At 39.3% G+C, this 27,553-nt stretch overlaps 1 protein-coding gene across 1 annotated transcript in view; it reads right to left on the reverse strand.

Moving 5' to 3' along the window:
- The window catches only part of IPCEF1 (interaction protein for cytohesin exchange factors 1), a 181,770-nt gene that overhangs the window by 133,018 nt on the left and 21,199 nt on the right, over positions 1-27,553 (reverse strand). Inside the window, exons 2-3 of the mRNA XM_053591327.1 lie at positions 2,478-2,575; positions 1,354-1,397 (exon numbers count right to left, since the gene is read on the reverse strand). Of these exons, the coding sequence (XP_053447302.1) occupies positions 1,354-1,397; positions 2,478-2,508 (75 nt within the window). The 5' untranslated portion in view covers positions 2,509-2,575. The remainder of the gene's footprint in view (positions 1-1,353; positions 1,398-2,477; positions 2,576-27,553) is intronic.

Here is a 27,553-nt window from a genome sequence, read left to right on the forward strand (position 1 = left end):
ATATTTGAAGACATCTGATCGGCTAAGGTACACACCAAAGCTAATTTGGATGTCAATGAGTTGGGCAATCAGGATGCTGGATTTTCATAACTACAGGAGGAAAAAGAGAAGGGCAAGTCAGGAAAGGCACAGCAGTGACTGGTGGGTTAGGAGGAATGATGTTTCCAAGAGGGTGGGTTAGGAGGAACCATGTTTCAAAGATGGTTTACATAATTGAAAATGGTACAAAGCAGGGCAGCGCCTGTGGCTCAGTGAGTAGGACACCGGCCCCATATGCCGAGGGTGGCGGGTTCAAACCCAGCCCTGGCCAAACTGCAACAAAAAAATAGCCAGGTGCTGTGGCGGGCGCCTGTAGTCCCAGCTACTCGGGAGGCTGAGGCAAGAGAATCGCTTAGGCCCAGGAGCTGGAGGTTGCTGTCAGCTGTGATGCCACGGCACTCTACCAAGGGCCATAAAGTGAGACTCTGTCTCTACAAAAAAAAAAAAAGAAAGAAAATGGTACAAAGTAAACACTATGGAAAATAATGAGTATCCCCTGGGTCATAGAAAAAGAATAGCATTTAAACTAAAACAACAATTCACTGGAAAAAATTACCACAATTTCAGTAATGTCCATAGAGTCACAAAAAGATGTCCCTTTGGTCAACAGCTGGGAAAACAACGTGTCCTGTGAATCCCCAAGAAAGTTTTTAGCATGATGTTTCATCTTTAAAATAATTAAATCAAAGAAGAGATGGATATCCCAGTGAGGAGCTAAGATATATAATTCTCTTAAAATCACTTTATAAACAGAAAATCAAAGCAATAATAAAAAGAATGACACACATATTTACAGAACCCCAAGCTTGCCTAGATGATTAGGGATAAACTTTAGAGGTGCAAACGTCTTAAGATTATTTTACTTTTCTAGTATAATTATTAAATAGAAATATTTTATTATAGTTATTAATAAGTTCAGATCAGTAAGTGCCACGCTTATAAAACATTCAAGTTACATTTAGGCATCAACACATAGAGTTGCTTACAAAATAGATTCTTCACATAATTATAGTTCTGTGGCCCTTTGATAGATACAGGATGTTCCTTACCCTGGGGGTGGGGGATTAATTCATGAAGTAAATAAATAAATCATTTTAGTAAACAACCTCCGCCCCTGAAAAGCAATCTCAGAAGACCAAATAGAGTTGGTAATTTATCAAAACAATTAACTTCCTTCTGCGTAAATCCTGGCCTAGGGTTAGACCTATCTAGGCTCTGGTTCACAAATTGGAATAACAAAGTGGAGTTCAGACCCTTTGGGTCACAAATATCACTGCGAGAGAGAATTTGGTTCAAGAGTTTTCAATTACATACCAGAAAGTTGTGAATTTCCTTTGTCCAGTTCTGTTGTCTCTGACCTTTCCAAAAGAAAAGCAGACAGCCTGTTAGGAGATTTGTGCTCAGTCTCCTCGGAGGAAATGACAATCCTACCATGTGGAATCCAAGGAAGGGTAACAAAATAGTGTAATAAGTTGGTCGTCGTGATAACTCCCCAGTATCTCTCTCAGAGAATGAGATAGAAAGTTCTATCTCTTAGGAGAGAAAACTGGGTACTAAGTTACTGCGAAATCATTAAAGTGAGATACCTAAAATTGAATGTTTTCTAAAAGATAAAGTGAAAATAATGTTCTAAGCCTTTGAAAACTACCCAGGTTACATTTTTACTTCACTTTTAAACGCCATGAAAGATGTGCGTGAGGGTTGAGAACTTTCATCTCTTTTCCAAAAAATTTCACCTTAGTAAATTATCACCTAAAAGCATAAATTTATGAAAATGCAAAATCTTCTTTTTTAAGGTATATATTTGTATCTCACAGTAAAAATAAGATGGTGGAAAAACATAATTTTTAAAGGACATATCTTATGGTCTGTTTTTTAATAACTAATTTGAGTATTTAGATTTTTAACTTTTTAATATTTTCCTCCAACTTTCTATTTTCAAAATGTTCCAAACTATAGAAAAGTTACAGAAATCATTAACAGTGAACACTTTGATTCCCAAATTAGCATTCTGCCACATTTGCTGTCTGTATACGTAAATAATTTGCTCAAACATTTGAGAATTACTCATAGACATAAGATGGTTTACTCCTAAATGTATCAGCTGGTACCTCCCAAGAGCAATTATCCTGGTGTGATTGTATAATAATGATCACACTCAGGAAAGCTTAAATTGATTCAAAACAATTATCTAATGTATAGTCCAAATTTCCCAGTTGTCTCAGTAACGCCCTTTCTGTGTGGAAGATTTTATTTTAAGTCCGGGATCCACTCAAGGATCACTGTGGCACATACTGATAAGTCTATTGTCTCCTTTTGTCTTCCACAACTGACATTTTTATAGCATCCACGCCAGTTGCTTTGCATAATGTCCCTCAATTTGGAATTGGTGCCTCACAACTAGACGCAGGTTAAACACTTTTGTTAGATGTACTCACTGGTTGGAATTCTTCTCTTCTTTTTCCTCATTAGAAAAAGCACATAACGGGTTGAGTTAACATTTTCTTTCAATCATTTAATAACAGTTGGTGGTTGCCTGCAATAAAGTAAATTGAGTGTCTGGTTAGCAATTTACAAAATGCTTTTGATATGGATTAATTTACCCAATTTGTACTATAATCCTATGAAGTGGGTATTTTTTGTTGTTGTTAACGTTTCTCTTTTGAATAGAAATCTATCCAAGTTCATATAACCAGTAAGACTACTTCTGTGGCCAAAATGGAAGTATAGAAATACTGTAAAATCATGCTAGAGTAAGAAACCCTGGATTTTCATGTCAAATAAATCCCTCTCTTCTGTAACCTACAATCCTCATTGTCCAATACTGTGTTGTGTTAAATTACAAGGTAGTGGGGATATTATGTTTCATTGAAACATTTCCAACTATTATAATTTCAAATTATAATAGCTAAACCAGACACACTGTATAATAAAAGTAAATGGCTATTCATTTAAAAGTGAGTAACAGTGTTAAAGTAAACGAGGGTTACCTGTATTGAATGCCAAGTAATTGGCTTTTCTTGGTGTTTTTGCATTTGCATTGGTGGAACTAAACTAATCATGCACCAGATCTTTCTTTTTGCCCAGAACAAGATTTTTATATCATTTCCTTCTACTTCCCAAAGCAGTGAAAACATCATTTCATGTAATCAGCATGTTTCAATAACTTCTTAGCATATTAAATTAAGTAATTTTTCTTATTTTCTTTTTGACTTTGGGCCTCAGAATCCCAGTGTTGTTTAGTTTAGGGACAAGTCAAGAAAAGTTTGGAAATCAGTGTATGTAACTTGAGTCACAAACAATAACATGGATCTCTAAGTAGACATTCCAGCCAGAAAGAGAAATAAACAGGTTTCTGCACCGTATAGGGCATAGGTAGTGAGGGTATACTACTGAAATTTAAAGAGCAACCCCACTCAAGTCCAGGCAAGGCTGACTGCAGATGCTTATCTGGGTGCTATTAGATCGAGGTAAGCCATCTACATCATTTCCAGTTTGGAAAGACCTTGAAGAAAATAGGATGCTATTTTCCACTGACAAAAACCACTTTATAAAACCTCAAGCTGAGAAGACAGATCAAGATCCACTTAATTCTTCATCCATGCACAATTTCCCTAACGCTCAGCAATTTGAATATCTCATTTCAAAGTAAAAGAGTAATTTAAAACGTCTGAATAAAGACTGTAATAGAATTGCCCTTGTCCAGTGTTCAATTCCATAAAGAAGCAGGGACAGAATCCTGAATAATAACCAAAGAAGGAACTGAACTCTTTTCAACTTTCAACTTTCAATGTTCTTCAAGTGGAACATTATTTTCTTTTCATTGTACCCGTTAGGTAGGAACTTACCAAATTCCATCTCCCCAGACCCCCCCCCATTTCCTTCTTGAATTTAATTATGTTTTCCTTTCATGTAGGCCTATAGTTGTTGATCTAGTAGTTTCAACATAGTATTAAGTATATGGAATGCCTGCTTTTCCATTCTTGAGATACCTTACTGAGGAGAATGGTCTTCAACTCCATCCAGGTAAACATAAAAGAAACAAAGTTTCCATCTTTTTTACGGCTGAACAGCATTCCATGGTACACACATATTATAGTTTATTGATCTATTCATGTGTTGATGGACACTTGGGTTGTTTCACATCTTTGCAATAATGGATTGAGCTGCTTTTCATATACATTCACGTGCAAATGTCCTTATGATAAAATAATTTTTTCCTCTGGGTATCTAGAGGGTATCTAGTAATGAGACTGCAGGATCAAACATAAGGTCTACTTTTAGAATTCTCCATAGTTCTTTCCAAAAGGGCTGTATTAGTTTGCAATCCCACTCAGTGCATTAATGTTCCCCTTTCTCAGAACCCACACCAGCATCTGCATCTTTTCGAAATGGACTCTTCTCACTGGGATTAGGTGACATCTCCAAGTACTTTTGATTTGCATTTCTCTGATGATTAGGGATGATGAGCATTTTTTCATGTGTTTCTTGGCCATTCACCTGTTCTCTTGGGAAAAGATTCTGTTCATATCTCTTACCCAATGATTAGCCCCTTCCAATCCAATTTTTCTGCCACCTGCATATTCCCCAGCTCTAATTTATTTGGGCTGGGCCTTTGTCCTACAAGCACAGTCACCTGTTCACGTCAAAACACATGGCCTGCCAAAAAACAGAAAGAGTACAACCTGCACTGTCTGTTGACTAGAGTCTGGACCACATGAGCAAACACGTCAGAAGGCTCTGACAGCAGAGCCTGAGAACAAAAGAAACGACAAAAGGCCTGTTGGACGTCTCCTGACGTCAGAGTGGAACTAGACAATCACCGTGTCCAACGAGGTCCGACAGAGGGATCAGAGAGGGTTCAGGGAGGGTTTGCTCTTTTCTTGTTGATTTGCTTGAGCTCTTTGTAGATTCTTTTGTCAGTTTGTAACATGCGGCTATCTTCTCCCATTCTGAAGGTATCTATTTGCTTTGCGGACTGTGCCCTTAGCTGTGCAGAAGCTTTTTAACTTGATCAGGTTTAATTTATTCATTTTCGTCGTTGCCGCAATTGCCAGTGGTGTCTTCTTCATAAATTCTTTCCCAAGGCTGATGTTGTAAAGAGATTTCCTCACACTTTCTTTTTTTTTTAATGTTTTTTAGAGACAAGATCCCACTCTGTCACCCAGGCTGGAGTGTAGTGGCACCATCATGGCTCACTGCAGCCTGGATCTCCTGGGCACAAGGAATCCTCCTACCTCAGCTGCTTGAATAACTGGGACTACAGGCATGAGCCACAGCACCCAGCTATGCACCCCCATTTTAAAAAATCTACACTTTAATCCTAGGAAGAGCATTATTCTTGCTCTTCATTCAAATCATTTTTTAGGCCAAATACAGTAAAGAAAGTTGCATTAATGATTATGCCTTGACAGAGAGTAGTAAGAAATATTTCAACTGCGAAGTCTTTAATAGAACGTGTATCATTCATTTGCCCCACTAATCCTCAATAGCCTCCTATTATCTTCAAATAATAAGAGAAGCTGCCTGTAGTTAATTTAATCACTGTAATTTTCTAAGAAATAAAGACTGATGTCTATTGAAAATTATTCCAATTACATTTTTGAACATAAGTTCAAACTGTTAAAATTACTACTTTCCATAAAATTGTAACCTCCAAAGTGTTATTAGTTATTCTCACAATCAACCTAAAGCACAGAATGACATCAGGGCTCCATTTTTTTAGTTGGTAAAAATTCAACTTTGAGACACAATTAGTTTTAAAACTTTGCTGATGAAGTTCAGCCCACTTCTGGCTTAATCTAACATTTTTTTAATACCATCCTATGGAGCAATTTCTCTGATGAAAAACAATGCAAGGCCAAATCCATTTTAAATTGCATAAAATCAAACTATGTAACCACTTGAAAATAAATAGAAGTAGAGAAAAATTAAGTGGGAAGAAAGAACTTCATGAAAACGCCAATGAGAAAAGTACCAATCACTGATATCATTTAATAATAGCTACTAATTAGGTGAGTATCATTTAATTTGTAAATGTGTGCAATGCTATACTTGCATTAAATATTTGCTTTTCATAACGCGTGTCATTGGTGCTGTTTTTACACATGAAGACGGCTGCCCTGGTACCTTCTATTCTGGCTGCTGTCGACTGCTCTGTCAACAGTTGCTACTCCACTGCTTGTGGGCGGCTGCTGGACTGTCCCCAACCTCCTCTGGACAACACACACAGAAGCCCCCCTTTCTGCTCATTAATTGGAAGCGTATTTTCCCCGGTGACACATGCTTTCCTTTGAGTGTTACTTGGAACGCAGAGCAGAGGCGGTGTCTGGGTCCACGACCTCTGCACCAGAAGCTGCTGCCTCCTCCCACGCTGCCAGACCTCGTCCTTCATCTTGGTGTTGCCCAAGGGCCCAGCGGCTCTCCCTCCAGGCCAGCCCTTTGGGGGCCTTCAGTCCATCAGCTAAATCTGTACATGTCTAAACCACAAGTGCAGAGAAGTTTAGCTTCAACCCCCGAGCGCTTGGACCCACGCAATGCTCCTGACAGTGCCTCTGTCCTGAACTTTCTGAAGCTCCTCTGACAGCCAGCAGGAGACCCACTCACAGCTTTTATCAGTCGTTGGCTTCAGGCTAATGTGGCCGGTTGTATTAACAGACTGTCTTCATGAAACTGTTCAAAACACTTAGGTCTAAATTATTAGCTATGCAAAGAAGCCAAAAGTTACTGTGCTCAAGCTTTTCGGTTTGGGGAGTTTTTGAGTCTGAATATACTGTGAGTTCAATGCATATATTTTAATGAGGATAAAGTACAACACAGGGGGAAGGAAAGAAAGGGAAGAAGAGGGGAAGGAGGGCAAGGAGCTCTCTGGGCGGCAGCTGTGGTGGTGCCAGAGGCCCGCGAGGGCAGAAGCACTGGAGGCGGGAAGGAGCCGCATGCCACAAACCCAGGACACACCAAGACAGGGGAGTGAAAAACACAAAAGTCACTTCTCTGCGCTTCTGTTGCCCTCTCTGATCCTCCCTGAGCCAATGTCATGTTTCTTCACCTCTTCCGTCCACCCTGGAGGGCCACCACACTGCCTAGAAAATGCCAGAGTTGGAGACTCATTTGTGGTGACCACCAGCACCCAGGAAGAACTCCTGGACCTCCTCCTGACCAAAATGTTCTGACCAACAGAACACACATGAAGTTCTGTTAACATGAACACCAGCGTCAGCAGCGCTGGGTACGGACAGAAGGAGCAATGACGTGAGGGATGCCGGCAGGTGCGAGGCAGGCTGAGGAGCAGGGCTCGCTGCAACCCCAAACCGAGGCTGCGTGATGACGCTGCCCCCCTCTGCCCTATTGATCCAAAGTCATTACATTTCTAGTTGGCCGGCCCTTCTGGCACAGAGCAGTCTCCTGACTCAGCACCCCTGCCGTGAGCCTGTTTTTAAACTGCAAGTTGAGGGGCAGGTCTAGCAGCGCTGTCCAGCCAGGTACATTCAGGGTTCACACTCACTGTTTCCTGATGCCTAGGGTGGCTCTGCCAATAACTACAGCATCTATTCTCCTTTGTAGAAAATTAAGTTGTTCTGATATTTACAAATACATATTTGCATTGTAATGAAATCAAAATAATTGTGCGTCTGCAGGGCCTAACCCGAGAGCCCTGCCCAGGTGGGGACGACGGCCAGGATTTCAGCTGCCTGCCAGGTCACACTGAGATCCTTTCATCATGGCAGAGGCCCTGCCATTCTACTGACTTTATCAGGCATGTATGAAATTTTGGACAATGCCCTAATGAGCGGTAACGATCTGAAGAGCATTCTTTCCTTATCTCAGTTGTTGAGCATGAAGTCCCAGGGTGCAGAATAACATCAAGGTCCATACATACATTTTCAGAGTTTGAAAACCATCCTGTACATTACAGAAGGGCTCCAAAAAGCAAGATTAAGACCACTTTTTGAGGCTCCGTGGGTATGGCTTCCCCAAATACTTTATTTCTTTAACATTTCTACATTTTTTTTAGGAAAAAGCAACATAAACGGCATAAATTCAAAAATTGTTTGAACTACGCTGGGTGCAGTGGCTCATGCCTATAAGCCCAGCACTCTGGGAGGCCGAGGCAGATGGATTGCCTGAGCTCACAGGTTCGAAACCAGCCTGAGCCAGAGCAAGAAATCGTCTCTAAAAACAGCCAGGCATTGTGGTGGGTGCCTGTAATCCCCGCCACTTGGGAGGCTGAAGCAAGAGAATCACTTAAGCCCAGGAGTTGGAGGTTGCTGTGAGCTGTGTGAGGCCATGACACTCTACCAGGGGCAACAAAGTGAGACTCTGTCTCTAAAAAAAAAATAATTGTTTAAACTAAAACTTCACTGTTTAGTAAGAAAATGTAGGATTCTGTATTCTCTGGCTCAAGTTTAGAGAACTATAAAAACTTCTGTAAGAACAAATTTTGAGAACGAGCTTTCCCGTCCATAACACTCTGCGTTCACAATTTCCATAATGGTCCCCAAAACATGTCTTTTTAGAGTTGGTTTACAGAGAACTTCTTAATCATAATTTAAACAAAATTTACTCCAGCAGCTTCACTTTAACTTTCCAAACATTTCATGAGTTATTACAGTCAGTTACATAATCTCAAATCAAGAGGACATTTTTATTTGTTCCCATAAGAAACGGACTGTGCCCTGCTATTTCAACTGAAAAAAAAAAGAAAAAAAGACTCAAACCCAAAGAAAGCAAAGGAAATGGAGAGCAATCTCTCTTTAAAGAAGGAAGAATGGTTTGGTTCTCTTCTATTTCAACAATGAGCAATTGCCATTAATGTTACCAACATCAGCATTACATACTCTTCTCTCTCTCTCTCTCTCTCTCTCTCTCTCTCTCTCTCTCCCCCTCTCTCTCTCCTTCCCTCCCTCCCTCTCTCTCTCTCTCTCTCTCTAAGGAAGAAGTATGCCAGTGTTTCTCTTTAGCCCAGTATATCACCCCAGACAGTTCACAGGAATTATTTCTATTTCTTCCACAGAAAGGTTCTGCTTCATCTGAATCTTAACGTGCTGTTGTCTGTGGTTAGCCTCCTAAAACCTCCACCAGTACCCCCATGAGTGCTTTCTTAAGTTTGGCCTCCGCCCTACACTCAGTGACAAGCCAAGCTGTGTGCTGGTGGGAGAAGAGGCCAAGGCAGGGCTGCCAGGGACTGGGTGAGATGGGGGGCTTCATATGTGTGGCTTACTTCTGCTGCGGGGCACACTTTCTTCAAAGAAAGGGGTCTATGACTTTACAAAAGAAAAGAGGGATGGAGGGAGGAGGGTGGGGCCTTGGTGTGTGTCACACTTTATGGGGGCAAGACATGATTGCAAGAGGGACTTTACCTAACAATTGCAATCAGTGTAACCTGGCTTATTGTACCCTCAATGAATCCCCAACAATAAAAAAAAAAAAAAAAGAAAATCCCATTAAAAAGAAAATAATTCCATTAAAAAAAAAAAGAAAGAAAATCATTTCACTATTGAGTGCATGGATTCTTTCTTCTCCATTCATGTGATGCTTTTCTAAGAAGAATGTGTTCAACTTCATCCAGGTTAATACAAAAGATATAAACTCTCCATCTTTTTAAATGGGTGAATAGTATTCCATGGTCTCAAATTTTTGAATCTATACTCTTCCAATTTATTTTTGCAAAATTTAGGAATTATGTACCTGAACGATTTATAAAATTCATCAGTGGGCTTATTACTTTAAAAATGGAAACTCATTTCTAGAATTATCACACGCAATTGAAGGGACAGTCAACTTAACACTGCCTCACCACTCATTTTCCAGCCCCTGTGCCTGGAAGAGGTCATGTCTCCTACTCTGTGTATGCTGTTTTATATTCCCTCCCAGAAGGGACGAACAACTACTTTACTTTATGTAAGATGAAACGAGCCAGATGCAGTGGCTCATGCCTGTAATCTGAGCATTTTGAGAGGCTAAAACAGGAGGATTGCTTGAGGTCAGCACTTTGAGCCAAGCCCAGGCAACATGGCAAGACCCTATCTCTATAAAAAATGAAATTTAAAAATAGCTGGATATGGTAGTATCCACCTGTAGTCCCAGCTACTAAGGAGACCGAGGCAGGAGACTCTCTTGAATACAGAAGTTTGAGGCTGCAGGGATCTCTGATAATGCCACTACACTCTAGCCTAGGCAACGAAGGAAGATCCTATCTGCCCCCCCAACAAAAAAAATAAATAAAATAGAATGAAATAAAGTGAAAACTTGGCTTCTTTGTGGGTAAAGATTAAAGTAGAAGAAATTTTAGGCTAAACATATTCTTACTTATTCTGATTCTTCAGTTCTGAGTCTCTGGAAATAATGACTTTCAATTTATTTAAATGTGGGCATTGAGAGACATGGCTTTTTGTTTTCTTTGACAAACAAATAAAGTAAAACCCACACACACACCAAAAATATATATAAAGTCAAGCACATGAACACAGCACTTCCCGCCGCCTTTGAATCAGCAGATATTTTGTGTTAGCAACTTAATCTTCTCTTGCACGAAACGGACAGATACTCCACTTCTGTAATAAAAGAAGAGGTCTCATATTTAAAACAATACCCTTTACTGTTATGAGTTAGAAATGACTTTAATGAAAAAGTTGCCTTGGTACCTGACTACTGAAAAGAAAATCTACAGACCAACAACTCTAAACCCAAAGTTTTCATCTTGTTAGACTTAGCTCCACAATTAAGCAGCTTATCACCAGTAAATCCATAAAACAAGTTGACTCAGCCACTTAGCAAAGCAGGTGTTTTGCAGCCAGTCATCTAAGCGCATATACTAGGAAGTTATATTAGTAACAGTTAAAGTGTTCTGTGGGCTGTACTGAAAAAGTTTTATAGTTGAAGTTAACATAAGGTTGTTTCCATTTAGATTTTCCAGGTTAAAATCATTGTTGTATTACTCTGTGGTCTGTGTGTATATAGCCTCAAACACCTGGTCTACTGCAAACAACAAAAGATTTCAAACTGTTTCAAGTGGGGCTTACTCATACTGGTCTTACAAAGGTATCTTTTAAGATATTTGCCCCATTAGAGTACCTGTTGGGTCCCAAACCCCTGCAATTGAGAACAAGATCTTTTCAGAAGGGCGTATACATTCCCATTGTTAATAAACTTGCAAAAATCTTAAATCTGAGACATGTTAAGAAAAATTTTCCTACGCTAGGCAGGTTGGCTCATGGCCATAATACTAGCACTCTGAGAAGCCGAGGTAGGAGGATCCCTTGAGCTCAGAATGCCAGTCTGAGCAAGAGAAAGACACTGTCTCTACTGAAAACATAAATAGAAAAATTATCCCGGCACCGTGGTAGGAGCCTGCAGTATCAGCTACTCTGGAGGCTGAGGCAGGAGGATTACTTGAACCCAGGAGTTTGAGGTTGCTGTGATCTAGGCTGATGCCATGGCACTCTAACTAGGGTGAGAGTGAGTCTTTAAAAAAATAAAAAAATTTCCTCCCCCTTCTATCTGGGCCTTGTTTTGAGCTTGTACTCTAAGAAATCTTATTAGAAGGTTCTATTATAGGAATGCAGAGATGCATCAACCATGTGAAGGCTGACCATGGAGCAGGTTGAGGCAGAGGACAGCAAAGAGAGGATCACATGAGGAGAAGCGAGGACCAATGAGCTCTGAGAGCAAGAATATCTAGAGATGGGGACACACATGTTTTGTAATTTATGGAATGTATTTATGCTGCTTGCAGTCTCTTGCTTGCATAGATACAGCTATCTGTCCCAGTGTAGGAATAACTCCAATAAAACTGTTTCTCACTGTGCCAACTCACTCAGCATGGTGATATGATGGCCCAGGACCAGATGTCATATTACAACATGAAAAGATTTATAGGTGTGACCACTGTGCCAGGTCTGTCATGCCTTTTAAATATTAAGTTTCTTACAACTCACTATTTATAATTTCATATCAATGTTCCGAAAGAGCAACTCCCTCTAATTGTACAGGCCCCCAAGTGCGAGGATTATAGGCCTGAGCCACCATGTCTGACCTGGGATCCTCTTTTAAATGAAAGTAAATGTTAGAAACTGCCTGGATCATCTAGTCTTTTTGAAAAAGGAGATCATAACGACCATGATTGTGACTTCCAAAAAGGCATTTAACAATTTAATGCAACTTTGGGTCAACTTTCTATTACTGAGAGAAGAAAGCAGATCGACTTAACATTTAAAGTGTCTATTAAGAAGCAGTACATTCGAGGCTGGGGAGGTGGCTCATACCTGTAATCCTAGCTCTCTGGGAGGCCAAGGTGGGAGGATCTCTTCAGCTCAGGAGTTTGAGACCAGCCTGAGCAAGAGTAAGACCCCATTTCTACGAAAAATAGAAAAACTGGCCAGGCATTGTGGCAGGCTCCTCTAGTCCCAGCTACTCAGGAGGCTGAGGCAAGAGGATGACTTGGGCCCAAGAATATGAGATTGCTGTGAACTATGACACCATGACACTCCACCCAAGGTGACAGAGTGAGATTCTGTCTCAAACAAAAAAAAAAGAAGAAGAAGAAGAAGTACATTTGATTCAATCATCTAAAAACTCATTTTTTGTTTTGCAAATTATTCAAGCACCTTCTTAAATTTTTCCTTCCTTGTATTCAGACTTCTTCAGCATTTTCATCAGATACTTTGACACTTTTAGCACAATTGGAATAGGGCAAGAAGAAGGAAGTGAAACAAAAGGCTGTCAGCATGAATACTTGACACACAAAAATTATTTTTAGTTACAGTTTGGACATTTACAAGTGGACCTGGTACAGAGGCGTGCACGTGTATTAGTGTGTGTGTGTGTTTGGGGGCTGGGAGGAGACAGGGCACATGTGATGAGGCCACCGCAGGAAGGCCACAGTTGAGGGCCTTTGTCCCTCCTTCCCAAGATAAGCTGACCTAAGATCAGGAGAGGAAGTAAGAACCAATTTGGGGTATGTTCTCTAACCACCACCATCCAACATAGCAATACCAGTGCGAGTGGGGAGTGAGGACACCAACCAGAAAACTCCCAGGAGTTAATGTCAGTTAATCCTCACAAACACGGTGCATCCTAAGTTACCTTTTGTTCCCTTTACAGCTGAAAAAGACTTGGAGACAACATTAGTTTCTCCAAAGTCCCACAGCTGGTAGGAGACATGGAGGGTTTGGGGGGTGGTGGAGTTTCTCTTCTCTCTTTTTTGGACCAGCAGGTCTAGCTTATGCCTGGGCCTCCTGCCCCTCTGCCAATAGGTTCTAGCTGGAAACTGGAGTTCGCCATTAACTGATCATACACCAGATGACTGAGACACCACGCATCACTTTGCATAAAAACGCATTCTCCAGACGACCAAGTTCACATTCTCGTAAGCAATGACATGTTTTGGTGTTAGTTATTTTGGATAAATATTACAAATGTACTATATACTTCCTACCTCCTTAGAAAAGTATCCTGAAATTAATGTAATCTTATGGCGATGACCTCAGGTCGACAATGAAAACGTCTGCCTTCTCGCATGACATACTACAAGGGTAATCCAAGGATTCATTGAGGGTCATTAACAATAATCTGAATTAATGCTGAGATCTTTGAATTCTCACAGCTGCTTTTTCCATTTTTTTTTTTTGTCCAATCAGACATCTCTTCCCACTGTTTTCAATAATAATAATGAAGAGTTTCTTTCATCCTCCTATAGATTTGAAAATCAAGTAAAGCATTAATACACAGATTCTAAGTGAGAATGTCAAGGCATTGAAATGGAATAAAAAGTATGGCGTGTGGGATTTATTATTCATCATGTACGGCATCCACTTGAGTGTTCATGGAGCTTTGCTAATATCCTGATTTTTTTCTGTGTGCTAGATGTGTTTATAGTATAAATAACTGCCACACAAATGAACTCCAGTTCCCCATGTGGTTTTCTACGGAAGCCGTCCAGAGAGGCCTCAGTGCTTGCGTTTGTGTCTACATACCAACTCCAAGAAATGCTCGTTTCATGCTTTAGCTGACAGCAAACTTCTGTTATTAAGTTAAATCTCCTGAATCCAGGAGCTCAATTGTTTATAGACCTTGACTCCACAAACCAGCAGGTCCTGCTGTCAGAAATCTGAGTCACACACTCTTGTCCACGGAGACAGCAACACCAAGTCTCCCCACTTCCTCTTCCTTGGTCACTTTATTTGCCCCATTTAGTTACAACCACACAATGTGGTGGGAGGACAGTAGACACATATTGAAATCCTGCTTCTGCCCCCAGAGAGCTGAGGACTTTGGGGAGGCTGTGATTCTTTCAAAGCCTCAGCTTTTTCATCTATCAAGAGATTACAATATAACTTAGGACCCAGAGTGTCCTGAGGATGAAGTGACATGATTTCTGTGAATTTTTCTCAGTTGGTATCAGATATGTAGCAGATGCTTAATAATTATTTGTTTCCTCTTCTTTCTCACCTTCCTTTATTTTCCTATTTATTAATCTATATGGACCGTGATAACAGCCGGATATATAGACCATGGTGAATAGTTACCATCTTCAGTGAAGCACTGTTAATCAGCAGCCTAACATCTTAGCAAATCCTCCTAAATCCTCATCCTGAACACAGCAGCACCTTTCACATTGTCGTGCGATTTCTGGTGCACAAGTCTGTCCGTTCTTAGACCAGCAGATTCATTTTTCTTTCTTGCTAAACTTCTTCAATTTTAATGATATAATGTTGGGGAGTAGAGACAGAAAGGCTTATTCTCCCTTCCTCTTTTTTAACATTTGCTTTTAAAAGAACTAAACACAATTCCCATAAGTCCTTCCATTAAAAGTATTATCATACTCTAAAATGCACTCTTGGTGGCCAGGTGCCTGTAATCCTAGCACTCTGGGAGGCTGAAGCAGGTGGATTGCCTAAGCTCAGGAGTTCGAGACCAGCTCAAGCCCGAACCAGAGTGAGACCTCCTCTCTAAAAAAATAGCTGGCGCTGTGGCAGGCACCTATAGTCCCAGCTACTTGGGAGGCTGAGGCAAGAGAATTGCTTAAGCCCAAGAATTTGAGGTTGCTGTGATCTGTGACCCCATGGCACTCTACCAAGGTGACAAACTGAAACCGTGTCTCATAAAAAAATAAAATAAACAATCAGTCAATGACACTAAAAAATGAACAAAAGCAAGAAAAACAAAAAAAGAAACATTCGTGTGAAAGGACTATAAAAGAATCATAAACACTCTAGCTCCTATTACACTACAGTGGGGAGGGAATCTGCATCAGCAACATCTGGATTATCCATAAGTGGGTTTGAGGAGGTTCTGATTTGTCAAGTTTTATACAGGATGAGACTTTTTCAACTTAAATAATGTGTGATTAAGTATAATATCTGCAAGTCAAGAACACAAAGAAAATCTATTAAAAATGAGTCACACAGTCCTTTTTCTTTTTTCATTTTAAAAGTGTAAACATGTATATTTGTTGTTTTTCTTTTTTTTTTTTTTTAAGAAAAAAAAAAGGACTTCCCTTGAAAAAATGTCAAGTCATCTCAGATGAGGAAAGTTTTGGAAGGTCACTGTTTGCTAAAATAACTATCTCTTCTAAGTAATGTAATTTCTAAATTAAGAAGAAAAACTAACAAGAATTAACTATCATGTACTTAGTACTTCTCCACCTCTCCCAGATAACATATTCTGAGCTCTCTCTCTGAATCAAACTACCCATTAATGGTCTCAGAACATCAGAAACCCTCATTCACATCATTTATCAATGTCACCAATTTGGATATATTTGTGTGATTAAGATTAATGTCTGTCCCCCCACTCTGTGGTGGCAGGCATAACCATCTAATCCTCAGACAGTACCTGAAATGTAACAGAGCTCACGATGTGTCGATGTGTCTCTAATCGCTGTCCACTGATGAAAGACTCCAATTGTTATTTCCATTTTTGTATCCAGCATGTCCTTCCTGCTGTCCCTTTGTTCAACCATCTTACCTTTCTTCACAGAGGAGTCAGAGACCATCTTCATGTATCTGCCATGCTGCATTTCCTGCTGAAGATCATCCCTCCACCCACAGAGGAGTTAGAGACCATCCTCATGTATCTGCCATGCTGCATTTCCTGCTGAAGACCAAAATCTCCACCCACAGAGGAGTTAGAGACCATCCTCATGTATCTGTCATGCTGCATTTCCTGCTGAAGACCGTCCCTCCACCCACAGAGGAGTTAGAGACCATCCTCGTGTATCTGCTATGCTGCATTTCCTAGTGAAGACCGTCCCTCCACCCACAGAGGAGTTAGAGACCATCCTCATGTATCTGCCATCCTGCATTTCCTGCTGAAGACCGTCCCTCCACCCACAGAGGAGTTAGAGACCATCCTCATGTATCTGCCATGCTGCATTTCCTGCTGAAGACCGTCCCTCCACCCACAGAGGAGTTAGAGACCATCCTCATTTATCTGCCATGCTGCATTTCCTGCTAAAGACCGTCCCTCCACCTACAGAGGAGTTAGAGACCATCCTCATGTATCTGCCATGCTGCATTTCCTGCTGAAGACCAATCTCTCCACCCACAGAGGAGTTAGAGACCATCCTCATGTATCTGCCATGCTGCATTTCCTGCTGAAGACCAATCCCTCCACCATATTTGGAGATGACACACTTGCCGTCACTTCTCTGCCCTGCACCTTTAGACAATTCCTCTCTACTTTCTTTCCCCTCGATCCAGAATCATTCTTAAATCCCACCCACCTTTTAAAATATCCTGTTCGGGCTTGGTGCCTATAGCTCAGCAGCAAGGGTGCCAGCCACATACACCAGAGCTGGTGGGTTTGAATCCAGCCTGAGCCTGCCAAACAATGACAACTACAACAACAAAATGGCCAGGCATTGTGGTGGGGAACTGTAGTCCCAGCTACTTGGGAGGCTGAGGCAAGAGAATCGCTCAAGCCCAAGAGTCTGAGTTTGCTGTGAGCTGTGATGCCATGGAACTCTACCCAGGGCAATAGCTTGACACTCTGTCTCAAAACAAAACAATCATAATAATAATTAATAAATAAAATATCCTGTTCACCAAAGCTACTTGAGTCAGTGCTTATGTTGTCTACTTTTCCTTCCGTCAAGCTTTGTGAAAGACCTCTGTTCCCAGTGCCCCAATTCTTAGCACACTCAGTTCTCTAAAACCCACCAGTGGACTTTAGCCTCAGAAATGCTGGGCATTTCTCAGAAGAGATATGAAACATCAGGGAAATAATGAATAAAAACCACAATGTTATCACCTCTCACCTGTTAGAACAACTATTATCAAAAAGGTGAATGATAAGCATAGGCAGGATGTGAAGAAACAGGAACCCAGCGGGACTGCCAGGCACTATTGCTGGGAATGTAAACTGGTACAGCCATTTTAAAGTATGGAGGTTCCAAAACCAAACTAACATTAGAACGACCACACAATCCAGCAATTCCACTTACAGATACATAACAGAAGGAAATGAAGTCAGTATGTGAAGAGATAGCTTCACCCCCACGTTCACTGCAATATTGTTTGCAATAGACAAGATTCAGAATCAAGTTAAGTGTCTAACAACAGAAGAATAAAGAAAATGTGGTGCAAACGCACAGTGGAATACTAAGCCTTTAAAAAAGAAGGAACTCCTATACTTTGTCACACATGGATGAACCTATGGGACATTTTGTTAAATGAAATAAGCCATGTACAGAAAGACAAATCCTTCATGATCTCACTTATCTGTGAAATCTTTAAAAGTTGAACTCACGGATGCAGAGAATTAATTATCAGAGGTTGGAGGATGCAGGGGAAAGGTTGGTCAAAGGATACAAAATTTCAGTTATACATGAACAGTAAGTTCAAGAGATCCACTGTGCAGGATGGCGATTATAGTTAATAACAACGTACTATACTCTTGAGAAATCACTGAAAATAATTATGTGAGGTTATGAATACATTATTTCGTTTGATTTAGCATTTCCACAATGTATAAATATTTTAAAACAAAATGTTGGATATGATACATGCATACAGTTTTTGTCAATTAAAATTAATTAAAATAAGAATAATACTGCTGGAACAACTGGATATCATATGAAGAAAAAATGTAACTTCAATTACTACACTTACAGACCTAAACATGAAAGTTCCAGAAAGAAATATGAAGAAATACTTTTGTGATCTTAGGGTAGGCCAAGATTTCTTACCCAGGATACAGAAAGCACTAAGCTTAAAAGAAAAAAAAAAAAATTCTGTTTATCAAAAGTGACAAAAAATAAGCAAGCCAGAAATATAGGGAGAACTACTCATAAAAAATCATAGTTGTCAAAGAACCTGTGTCTAGAATACGTAAAGAATTTCTCCAAGGCAATAAAAGAATGGCAAACAGATTAATTAAAAATGAGCAAGTGACCTGAACAGATACTTTATAGGAGACCTACAAATGGCCGAGAAGCACAAAAAAAAAGCGTTCAACAAAGTGAATCATTAGGAAAATGCAGTTACGTCACGATGAGAAACCTCTACGAACCCAGTCTAATGGCAAATATTAGAGATGTTGGAACATCTAAGATACGAAGCAACCAGAACTCTCATATACGTCTGCTGGGCGTGCAAAAACCCACAAACATTTATTTTTTAATGTTTGTTAGTTTCTTACAAAGTTAAATACACCATACCCCACCAGTTTGCTCTTTAGTATTTACTCAAGAGTAAGAACAACGTACATCCACACAAAGACCCGTATATGAATATTCATAGCTACTTCATTTATAGTCACCTCAGACTGGAAACAACCCAAATGTCCATCAACAGGAATAGCTACACAAATGGTGATGTATTCCAACCATCAAATATACAGCAATAAATAGAAACGAAACACTACCAGTAATTTATGCAACAACATAAATTAACCTCACACTCATTATGCTAAACAAAGGAAGCCAGATAAGGTCCCAGGCCATGTAATGCCTTTGACATGAAGTTCTGAAATAGGCAAGACTAATCTATGGAGAAAGAAATCAGAATGATGGCTGCCTCTGGGGAGAGGAGAGAATGGTGGAATTGACTGCAAAGGGCATGAAGGGAAATATCCTGGCTCTAGGTAATGGTTGTGTTCCATGAATGCATGCATTATCAAAACTAATAGCATTTATCAAAACCATGCACTGCAGCGTTAAAAAGCAGGGAACTAACAGAAATCATGAGCTTGTCTTGCAGGACTCAAGTAAAGAAATTATTTGTTACAATGCCCTCTGCTTTGGAAATTGCCTGAAATAGGTTGAAACCAACATAGATGACCGGAGCCTGAGCAGGTAAACTTGCTCACCTGATGAGTGAACTTTTGACACCACAATCTGCATGTTTTATACCAACTCTCCCCCCCCCCAACATGTGTACATATGACCCAGGACACAGCATGAAGGGACAACAGAGCAAGCCCACGGGGTTTTCTAAATGTCTCTTCCTTTCTGCCAGTCACTGACCAGTCCTAACCCCCCTCCCTTAAATCTGCTGTAAGGCCAGTTGGGGAGAAAGATTTGAGTGACTCCTGCCTCCTTGCTTGGTCACCTGGTGACAACCTTCGTCTACACAGCTCAAGCCCCTCCGCAGTCAGCTTTCCCTTGCAGATGAGCCGACGGACCCAGCTCCTTTTGGTAGATTTTGACCTGTGCATTTCACTATATGAAGACCATTCCTCAACAAAATAAAGCACAGAAAGTGATGAGAGAGTATTATTTTGATGAGATAAAATTTTAACTTGAAAACCCATTACAAAAATAAAATGGAGCAGAATCATTCCAGTCTTCCTCTCAAGTATGTGCCCCAGATTAGCCGTGAGATGGAAGTCACAAACCTGTTTTTATTTGTACCTGCCTACAATCATAGTGCACTTTCAGTTTTAACATATATTTTCCGCACAACATGCACCTGATGTCAATAATTGCCTCTTTCCTCATGTGGCTCATGATCAAAAGCAAATGTCATCATCTGGAACCTTCAGAAGAGAGGAAGACCCATTTCTGGCAGCATCAGCAGACCTCTGTATGTCTGTCTCAAACTGGATAACTTCCAAGAGCACTTTCCAGCATGAATCTAAATATATGTAATTTTTGCCTTATGCACTGACTTTAAAACCTAATTGAAGATAGATTATAATTCCACAGTAGTTTGGCCTGTGCAAGGTGATAACTAAATTCCTATCATAATATTCTGTGTACACTGCTTATCATTGAATGTACTGACTATGCTTGAGTGAAGCATATTAAACTTCTTACTAATCTCTTCCCTTCCCTCCCTTTACCAAAAAACATGAACTATTTATAAAACTTTCAGCATCTTTTCATTTGGTTTTACTTATCTGGACTCATAAACCATGCATGGTAAATTTCAGACCTATAATTTGTGGTTTCCTGCTTCCAAGATTGCTCCAGAATAATTCTCCTGTGACTGTTTTTGTAGTCAAATATTTATACATATACACGGGGCGCACAGGCCGTGCATATTTGACATGATTTAACAGCATCTATATCTGTTTCTCATCAAAACATGACTGAAAAATGTGCCTACTCAACATTTTTTAATATGCTTGTTCAAAATATTTTTTCCACTCTCATCCTGAGACGTTTTCCATGTAAAGGAAAACCAAAAAAAAGTTGGCCCCTCCCACGCCCTTCTGCTTCTGGACCGCACTTCTCCAGTTCAGGGCTCTCTCTTGCTAAGGGTCATTGCTTTTCCAAGCCTAACCAAAGTGTGTGTCATGTCTTATTTTTATCAGTGAGAAGCACAAAATTAAATTGAGATATGAAGGGGGCAAACATAATATTTAAATAAAAAAGACTCCAAAAGCAACAGCTGATTTCTTCATGGTGACACTTGAAGGTTAGCAAGACTGTGTCTGGATGCACCCCTGCTGGTGGACACAGGCCTGAAGGGGGTTTTGTGCTCCCAATGCACAGCTAAGGGGTGGACTTTCCAGACACACACACACTTCTTGGCTTTCAAGAGGTCTTATAATCATTTCTATGTCCATAGAATTCCAAATCACAAAATAAATACCTATTCTAATTCTCCCACTATTTAAAGAGGACAATCATATTTTATTTTATTTTCTATTTTTTTTTTATTAAATCATAGCTGTGTACATTAATGCAATCATGGGGCACCATACACTGGTTTTATAGACCGTTTGACACATTTTCATCACACTGGTTAACATAGCTTTCCTGGCATTTTCTTAGTTATTGTGTTAAGACATTTGCATTCTACATTTACTAAGTTTCACACATACCCTTATAAGATGCACCACAGGTGTAATTCCACCAATCACCCTCCCTCCGCCCACCTCCTCCCCTCCCCTTCCTTTCCCCTTTTCCCCCTTCCCCCTATTCTTAGGCTATAACTGGGTTATAGCTTTCGTGTGAAAGCCATAAATTAGTTTCATAGTAGGGCTGAGTACATTGGATACTTTTTCTTCCATTCTTGAGATACTTTACTAAGAAGAATATGTTCCAGCTCCATCCATGTACACATGAAAGAGGTAAAGTCTCCATCTTTCTTTAAGGCTGCATAATATTCCATGGTGTACATATACCACAATTTATGAGTCCATTCGTGGATCAATGGGCACTTGGGCTTTTTCCATGACTTAGCAATTATGAATTGGGCTGCAATAAACATTCTGGTACAAATATCTTTGTTATGATGTGATTTTTGGTCTTCTGAATATATGCCTAGTACAGGAATTATAGGATTGAATGGCAGATCTATTTTTAGATCTCTAAGTGTTCTCCAAACATCTTTCCAAAGGAATGAATTAATTTGCTTTCCCACCAGCAGTGTAGAAGTGTTCTCTTTTCTCCACATCCACACCAACATCTCTGGTCTTGGGATTTTGTGGTATGGGCTAATCTTACTGGAGTTATATGATATCTCAAAGTAGTTTTGATTTGCATTTCTCTGATGATTAAAAATGATGAACATTTTTTCATATGTCTGTAGGCCATGCACCTGTCTTCTTCAGAGAATTTTCTCTTCAAGTCCCTTGCCCAGCCTGCGATGGGATCACTTGTACTTTTCTTGCTGATGCGTTTGAGTTCTCTGTGGATTCTGGTTATTAAACCTTTGCCAGAGACATAACCTGCAAACATTTTCTCCCATTCTGAGGACTGTCTCCTTGCTTTACTTACTGTGTTCTTAGTGGTACAGAAGATTTGAAATTTGATCAGGTCCCAGTAGTGTATTTTTGAAGCTGTTTCAATTGCCCGGGGGGTCCTCCTCATAAAATACGCGCCCAGACCGATTTCTTCAAGGGTTTTCCCTGCACTCTCTTCTAGTATGTTTATAGTTTCATGTCTTAAGTTTAAATCTTTAATCCAGTGAGAGTCTATCTTAGTTAATGGTGAAAGGTGTGGGTCCAGTTTCAGTCTTCTACAGGTTGCCAGCCAGTTCACCCAGCACCATTTGCTAAATAGGGAATCTTTTCCACACTGAATGTTTTTAATAGGCTTGTCAAAGATCAAATAACAGTAAGTAGCTGGATTCATCTCTTGGTTCTCTGTTCTGTTCCAAACATTTACTTCTGTTTTTGTGCCAGTACCATGCTGTTTTGATCACTATCAAATTATAGTGTAGTCTGAGGTCTGGTAGCATGATTCCTCCTGCTTTGTTTTTATTTCTGAGTAATGTCTTGGCTATTCGAGGTTTTTTCTGATTCCATATAAAACAAAGTATTATTTTTTCAAGATCTTTATAAAGTATGACAGTGGAGCTTTAATAGGGATTGCATTAAAATTGTATATCGTTTTGGGTAGTATGGACATTTTAACAATGTTGATTCTTCCCAGCCACGAGCATGGTATGTTTTTCCATTTGTTAACATTTTCAGCTATTTCTTTTCTTAGAGTTTCATAGTTCTCTTTATAGAGAACTTTCATGTCCTTTGTTAGATAAACTCCCAAATATTTCATCTTCTTTGGCACTACTGTGAATGGAATAGAGTCCTTAATGTTTTTTCAGTTTGACTATTGTTGGTATATATAAAGGCTACCAATTTATGAATGTTGATTTTGTAACCTGAAACACTGTTGTATTCCTTGATTGCTTCTAAGAGTTTTGTAGAATCCGTGGTGTTTTCCGGATATACAATCATATCATCTGCGAAGAGCGAAAGTTTGATCTCTTCTGACTCTATATGGATACCCTTGATCGCCTTGAACTCTTCTGATCCTATATGGATACCCTTGATCGCCTTGAACTCTTCTGATCCTATATGGATACCCTTGATTGCCTTTCCTTTCCTAATTGGCTAAAACTTCCATTACAATGTTAAAGAGCAGTGGAGACAATGGGCAGCCTTGTCTGGTTCCTGATCTGAGTGGAAATGATTTCAATTTAACTCCATTCAATACGATATAGGCTGTGGGTTTGCTGTAGATGGCCTCTATCAGTTTAAGAAATGTCCCTTCTATACCAATTTTCTTAAGTGTTCTGGTCATGAAGCGCTATTGGATATTATCAAAAGCTTTTTCTGCATCAATTGAGAGAATCATATGGGTCTTTGTTTTTTAATTTGTTTATGTGCTGAATTATACTTACAGATTTACGTATATTGAACCAGCCTTGAGACCCTGGGATAAAACCGACTTGGTCATGATGTATAATTTGTTTGATGTGTTGCTAGATTCTGTTTGTTAGGATCTTGTTGAATATTTTTGAATCTATATTCATTAATGATATTGGACTATAATTTTCTTTTCTTGTTGGGTCTTTTCCTGTTTTGAGGATCAGGGTGATGTTTGCTTCATAGAACGTGTTGGGTAGTCTTCCTTCTTTTTCTACCTTTTGGAAGAGGTTTAGTAATATAGGTAGTAATTACACTTTAAAGGTTTGGTAGAATTCTGACGTGAAGCCATCTGGTCCCGGGCTTTTCTTTTTAGGGAGGTTTTGTATGGTTGATGCTATTTCAGAACTTGATATGGGCCTGTTCAACATTTCCACTTGATTCTGGCTGAGTCTTGGAAGGTGACATGCTTCCAAGTATTGGTAAATTTCCTTCAGATTTTCATATTTCTGAGAATAAAGTTTCTTGTAATATTCATTAAGGATTTTTTTAATTTCTGAGGAGTCTGTTGTTATTTCGTCTTTGTCATTTCTGATTGATGAGATTAGAGATTTTACTCTTTTTTTCCTGATTAGGTTGGCCAAAGGTTTATCTATTTTATTGACTTTTTCAAAATACCAACTTTTTGGTTTATTGATCTGTTGTATAATTCTTTTGTTTTCAATTTCATTTAATTCTGCTCTAATTTTGGTTATTTCTTTTCTTCTACTGGGTTTGGGGTTGGAATGTTCTTCCTTTTCTAGTTGCTTGAGATGTCCCATTAAGTTGTTAACTTCCTCTCTTTCCGTTCTCTTGAGGAAGGCTTGCAGTGTTATGAATTTCCCTCTTAGGACTGCCTTTGCAGTATCCCAGAGGTTCTGATAATTCTTGTCTTCATTGTCGTTTTGTTCTAAAAATTTGGCAATTTCCTTCTTAATCTCATCTCTGACCCAGCTATCATTCAGCAAAAGGTTATTTAACTTCCATGTTTTTGTGTGAGTATGCACATTCCTATTGTTACTGAGTTCAACTTTTATTCCATGGTAGTCCGAGAAGATGCAAGGAATAATTTCTATTCCTTTAAATTTACTGAGGTTAGACTTGTGACCTAAGATGTGATCGATTTTGTAGTAAGTTCTGTGGGCTGATGAGAAGTATGTATATTCAGTTTTGTTGGGATGAAATGTTCTGTAGATGTCTGCTAAATCCAAATGTTGGATGGTTAGGTTTAAATCTAAAATTTCTTTGCTCAGCTTCTTATTGGAGGATCGATCCAACACTGCCAAAGGAGTGTTGAAATCTCCAACTATTATGGAGCTGGAGGAAATCAAGTTGCTCATGTCTGTTAGAGATTCTCTTTTAAATTGAGGTGCATTCTGGTTGTGTGCATAGATATTAATAATTGAAATCTCATGTTGAGTATTACCCTTAACAAATATGAAGTGACCATTCTTATCCTTCCTTACTTTTGTTGGTTTAAAGCCTACTGTATTTGCAAATAAAATTGCAACACCTGCTTTTTTCTGATTACCATTTGCCTGAAATATGGATGACCATCCTTTCACCCTGAGTCTATATTTGTCTTTTAAGGTAAGATGTGACTCTTGTATGCAGCAAATATCTGGCCTGAGTTTTTGTATTCAGTCAGCTAACCTGTGCCTCTTTAGAGGACAGTTAAAGCCGTTCACATTAATGGAGAATATTGATAAGTCTGGTAAAATTTTGGGTATCGAGTTTTTTGAAAGTCCAGTGGACATTTTTAATCCTTTTGCCACTGTGGAAGTTGGAGTTTGATCAAAAGTTTCTGAGTGAGTTTACTTTTGTGGTAGAGGATTGAGGTGGTCATTAGGGAGGATAGGTCTGAGAATATCCTGAAGAGCTGGTTTGGTTATGGCAAATTTCTTCAACAAATGAATGTCATTAAAGTATTTCATTTTTCCATCATAAATGAAACTCAGTTTAGCTGGATACAGGATCCGGGGTTGAAAGTTATTTTGCTTTAAGAGATTAAAAGTTGATGACCACCCTCTTCTAGCTTGAAAAGTTTCAGCAGAGAGATCTACAGTCATTCTAATATTCTTCCCTTTGTACGTAATGGATTTCTTACATCCGGCTGCTTTCAGAATTTTCTCCTTCATATTAACTTTAGTGAAGTTAATTATGATATGCGTGGGGTATGTCTTATTGGGATTGAGTCATGCTGGGGTTCTGAAAATGTCTGCTATCTGATTTTCAGAATCTCTTGGCATGACAATAGATTTTTAGACATTTTATTTTTAGATATTCTAGTTTATGAAACAATGCAATAAGTTACTTAAAGTTGGCTGTCACAACCACAGAAGGTTCCAAACATCCCTCCTAAAGTCGCCACAGAGGGAACATGAGAAATTATAGCTAAATACAGCTTTATTTACAAAGTATTCATTACAAAATTTTACAAAATATCCTCTATGTGTTGGCCACCTCTTTGTAAAATTTAGTAGGAAATACTTTATAAATAAATATATATTTAGCTACAATTTCTCATTTTCCCTATGTGTAGTGACTCTATGGGCAACTTTTGAAACACTCTGTACCTACCCAAAGAAGAACTTCCTAGGTGCTATATATTTGCTCAAACAAACAGAAATGTATGTACATGATAAATGTTACCTTTGGATTACTATTCTGATGCTTCAAATATCTGTGTCAATTTTAGGAGAAGATGAGCAATTACAATGTATAGATAAACATAATCTATAGATGCTACAAAATATTTTTTACTCATGAACTTTTATTATACAGTAGGTAAACATTTCAGGAAATGGTATGATATATACATTTAAATTTCTTTCTCAACCCTTGGAGAACAAGGAACCTTATAAAACCTTTCAGGAGACAGGGGAGAAAATAGTTCCCAACTCTTTCTATGAGGAGAATAGAACCCCAGTACCAAACAGACATGGACATTTTAAGAAAGAAAATTATAGACCAGTATCTCTGATGAATATAAACACAAGACTTCTTAGCAAAATAGAAACAGTTAATTCAGTAATATATAAAAAGGATATTCTGTCATGCCTATTGGAATTTGACCCAGGCTTAACATCTGAAAACTAGTCAATGTAAATCACCATTTTAACAGAATAAAGGGAGACAACTGTATGATTTTAACCATTTTAACAGAATAAAGGGGAAAACTCAATAGATGCAGAAAGTACATTTGCCAAAATCAAAACATATTTATGATCAAAAAACAAACGGGCGGTACCTGTGACTCAGTGAGTAGGGTGCTGGCCCTGTGTACCAAGGGTGGCAGGTTCAAACCTGGCCCTGGCCGAACTGCAACAAAAAAATAGCTGGGTGCCTATAGTCCCAGCTACTCGGGAGGCTGAGGCAAGAGAATCACCTAAGCCTAAGAGCTGGAGGTTGCTGTGAGCTGTGACACTACGGCACTCTACCGAGGGTGATAATGTGAGATTCTGTCTCAAAAAAAAAAAAGGCATAGAGGCTCATGCCTGTAATCCCAGTGCTACGGAAGGCTGAGGTGGGAAGGAGTTTTGAGACAAGCCTAGGAAACACTGTAAAAATATTGTCATATGAAAAATTTTATAATTAGCCAAGTGTGTTGGCATGCACTATAAGGTCTAGCTACTCCTGATGCTGAGGCTGGAGGATCACTTGAGCCCAGCAGTTGAGATTGCAGTGAGCTATGATCAGGCCACTGCACTCTAGCCTGAGCAAGTGATATCCTGTTCATAAAAAAGAGCCCAGCCAAACAAAAAACATCCAGGCATGAAAGTAATAACAAAATATCAGGGATTTCATGAGATAAAAGATCATCTACCAAAAGAAAAAAAAAAAGCTTAAAGCTAATATCACAAAACTTTTAACAAAATAGAAACTAAGTTATGAGATAAAATAGAGACAAAGTTTATGGCAAAATATTAAACAC

This window comes from Nycticebus coucang, chromosome 5, assembly GCF_027406575.1.
Source record: "Nycticebus coucang isolate mNycCou1 chromosome 5, mNycCou1.pri, whole genome shotgun sequence".
Classification (NCBI taxonomy): Eukaryota; Metazoa; Chordata; class Mammalia; order Primates; family Lorisidae; genus Nycticebus; species Nycticebus coucang.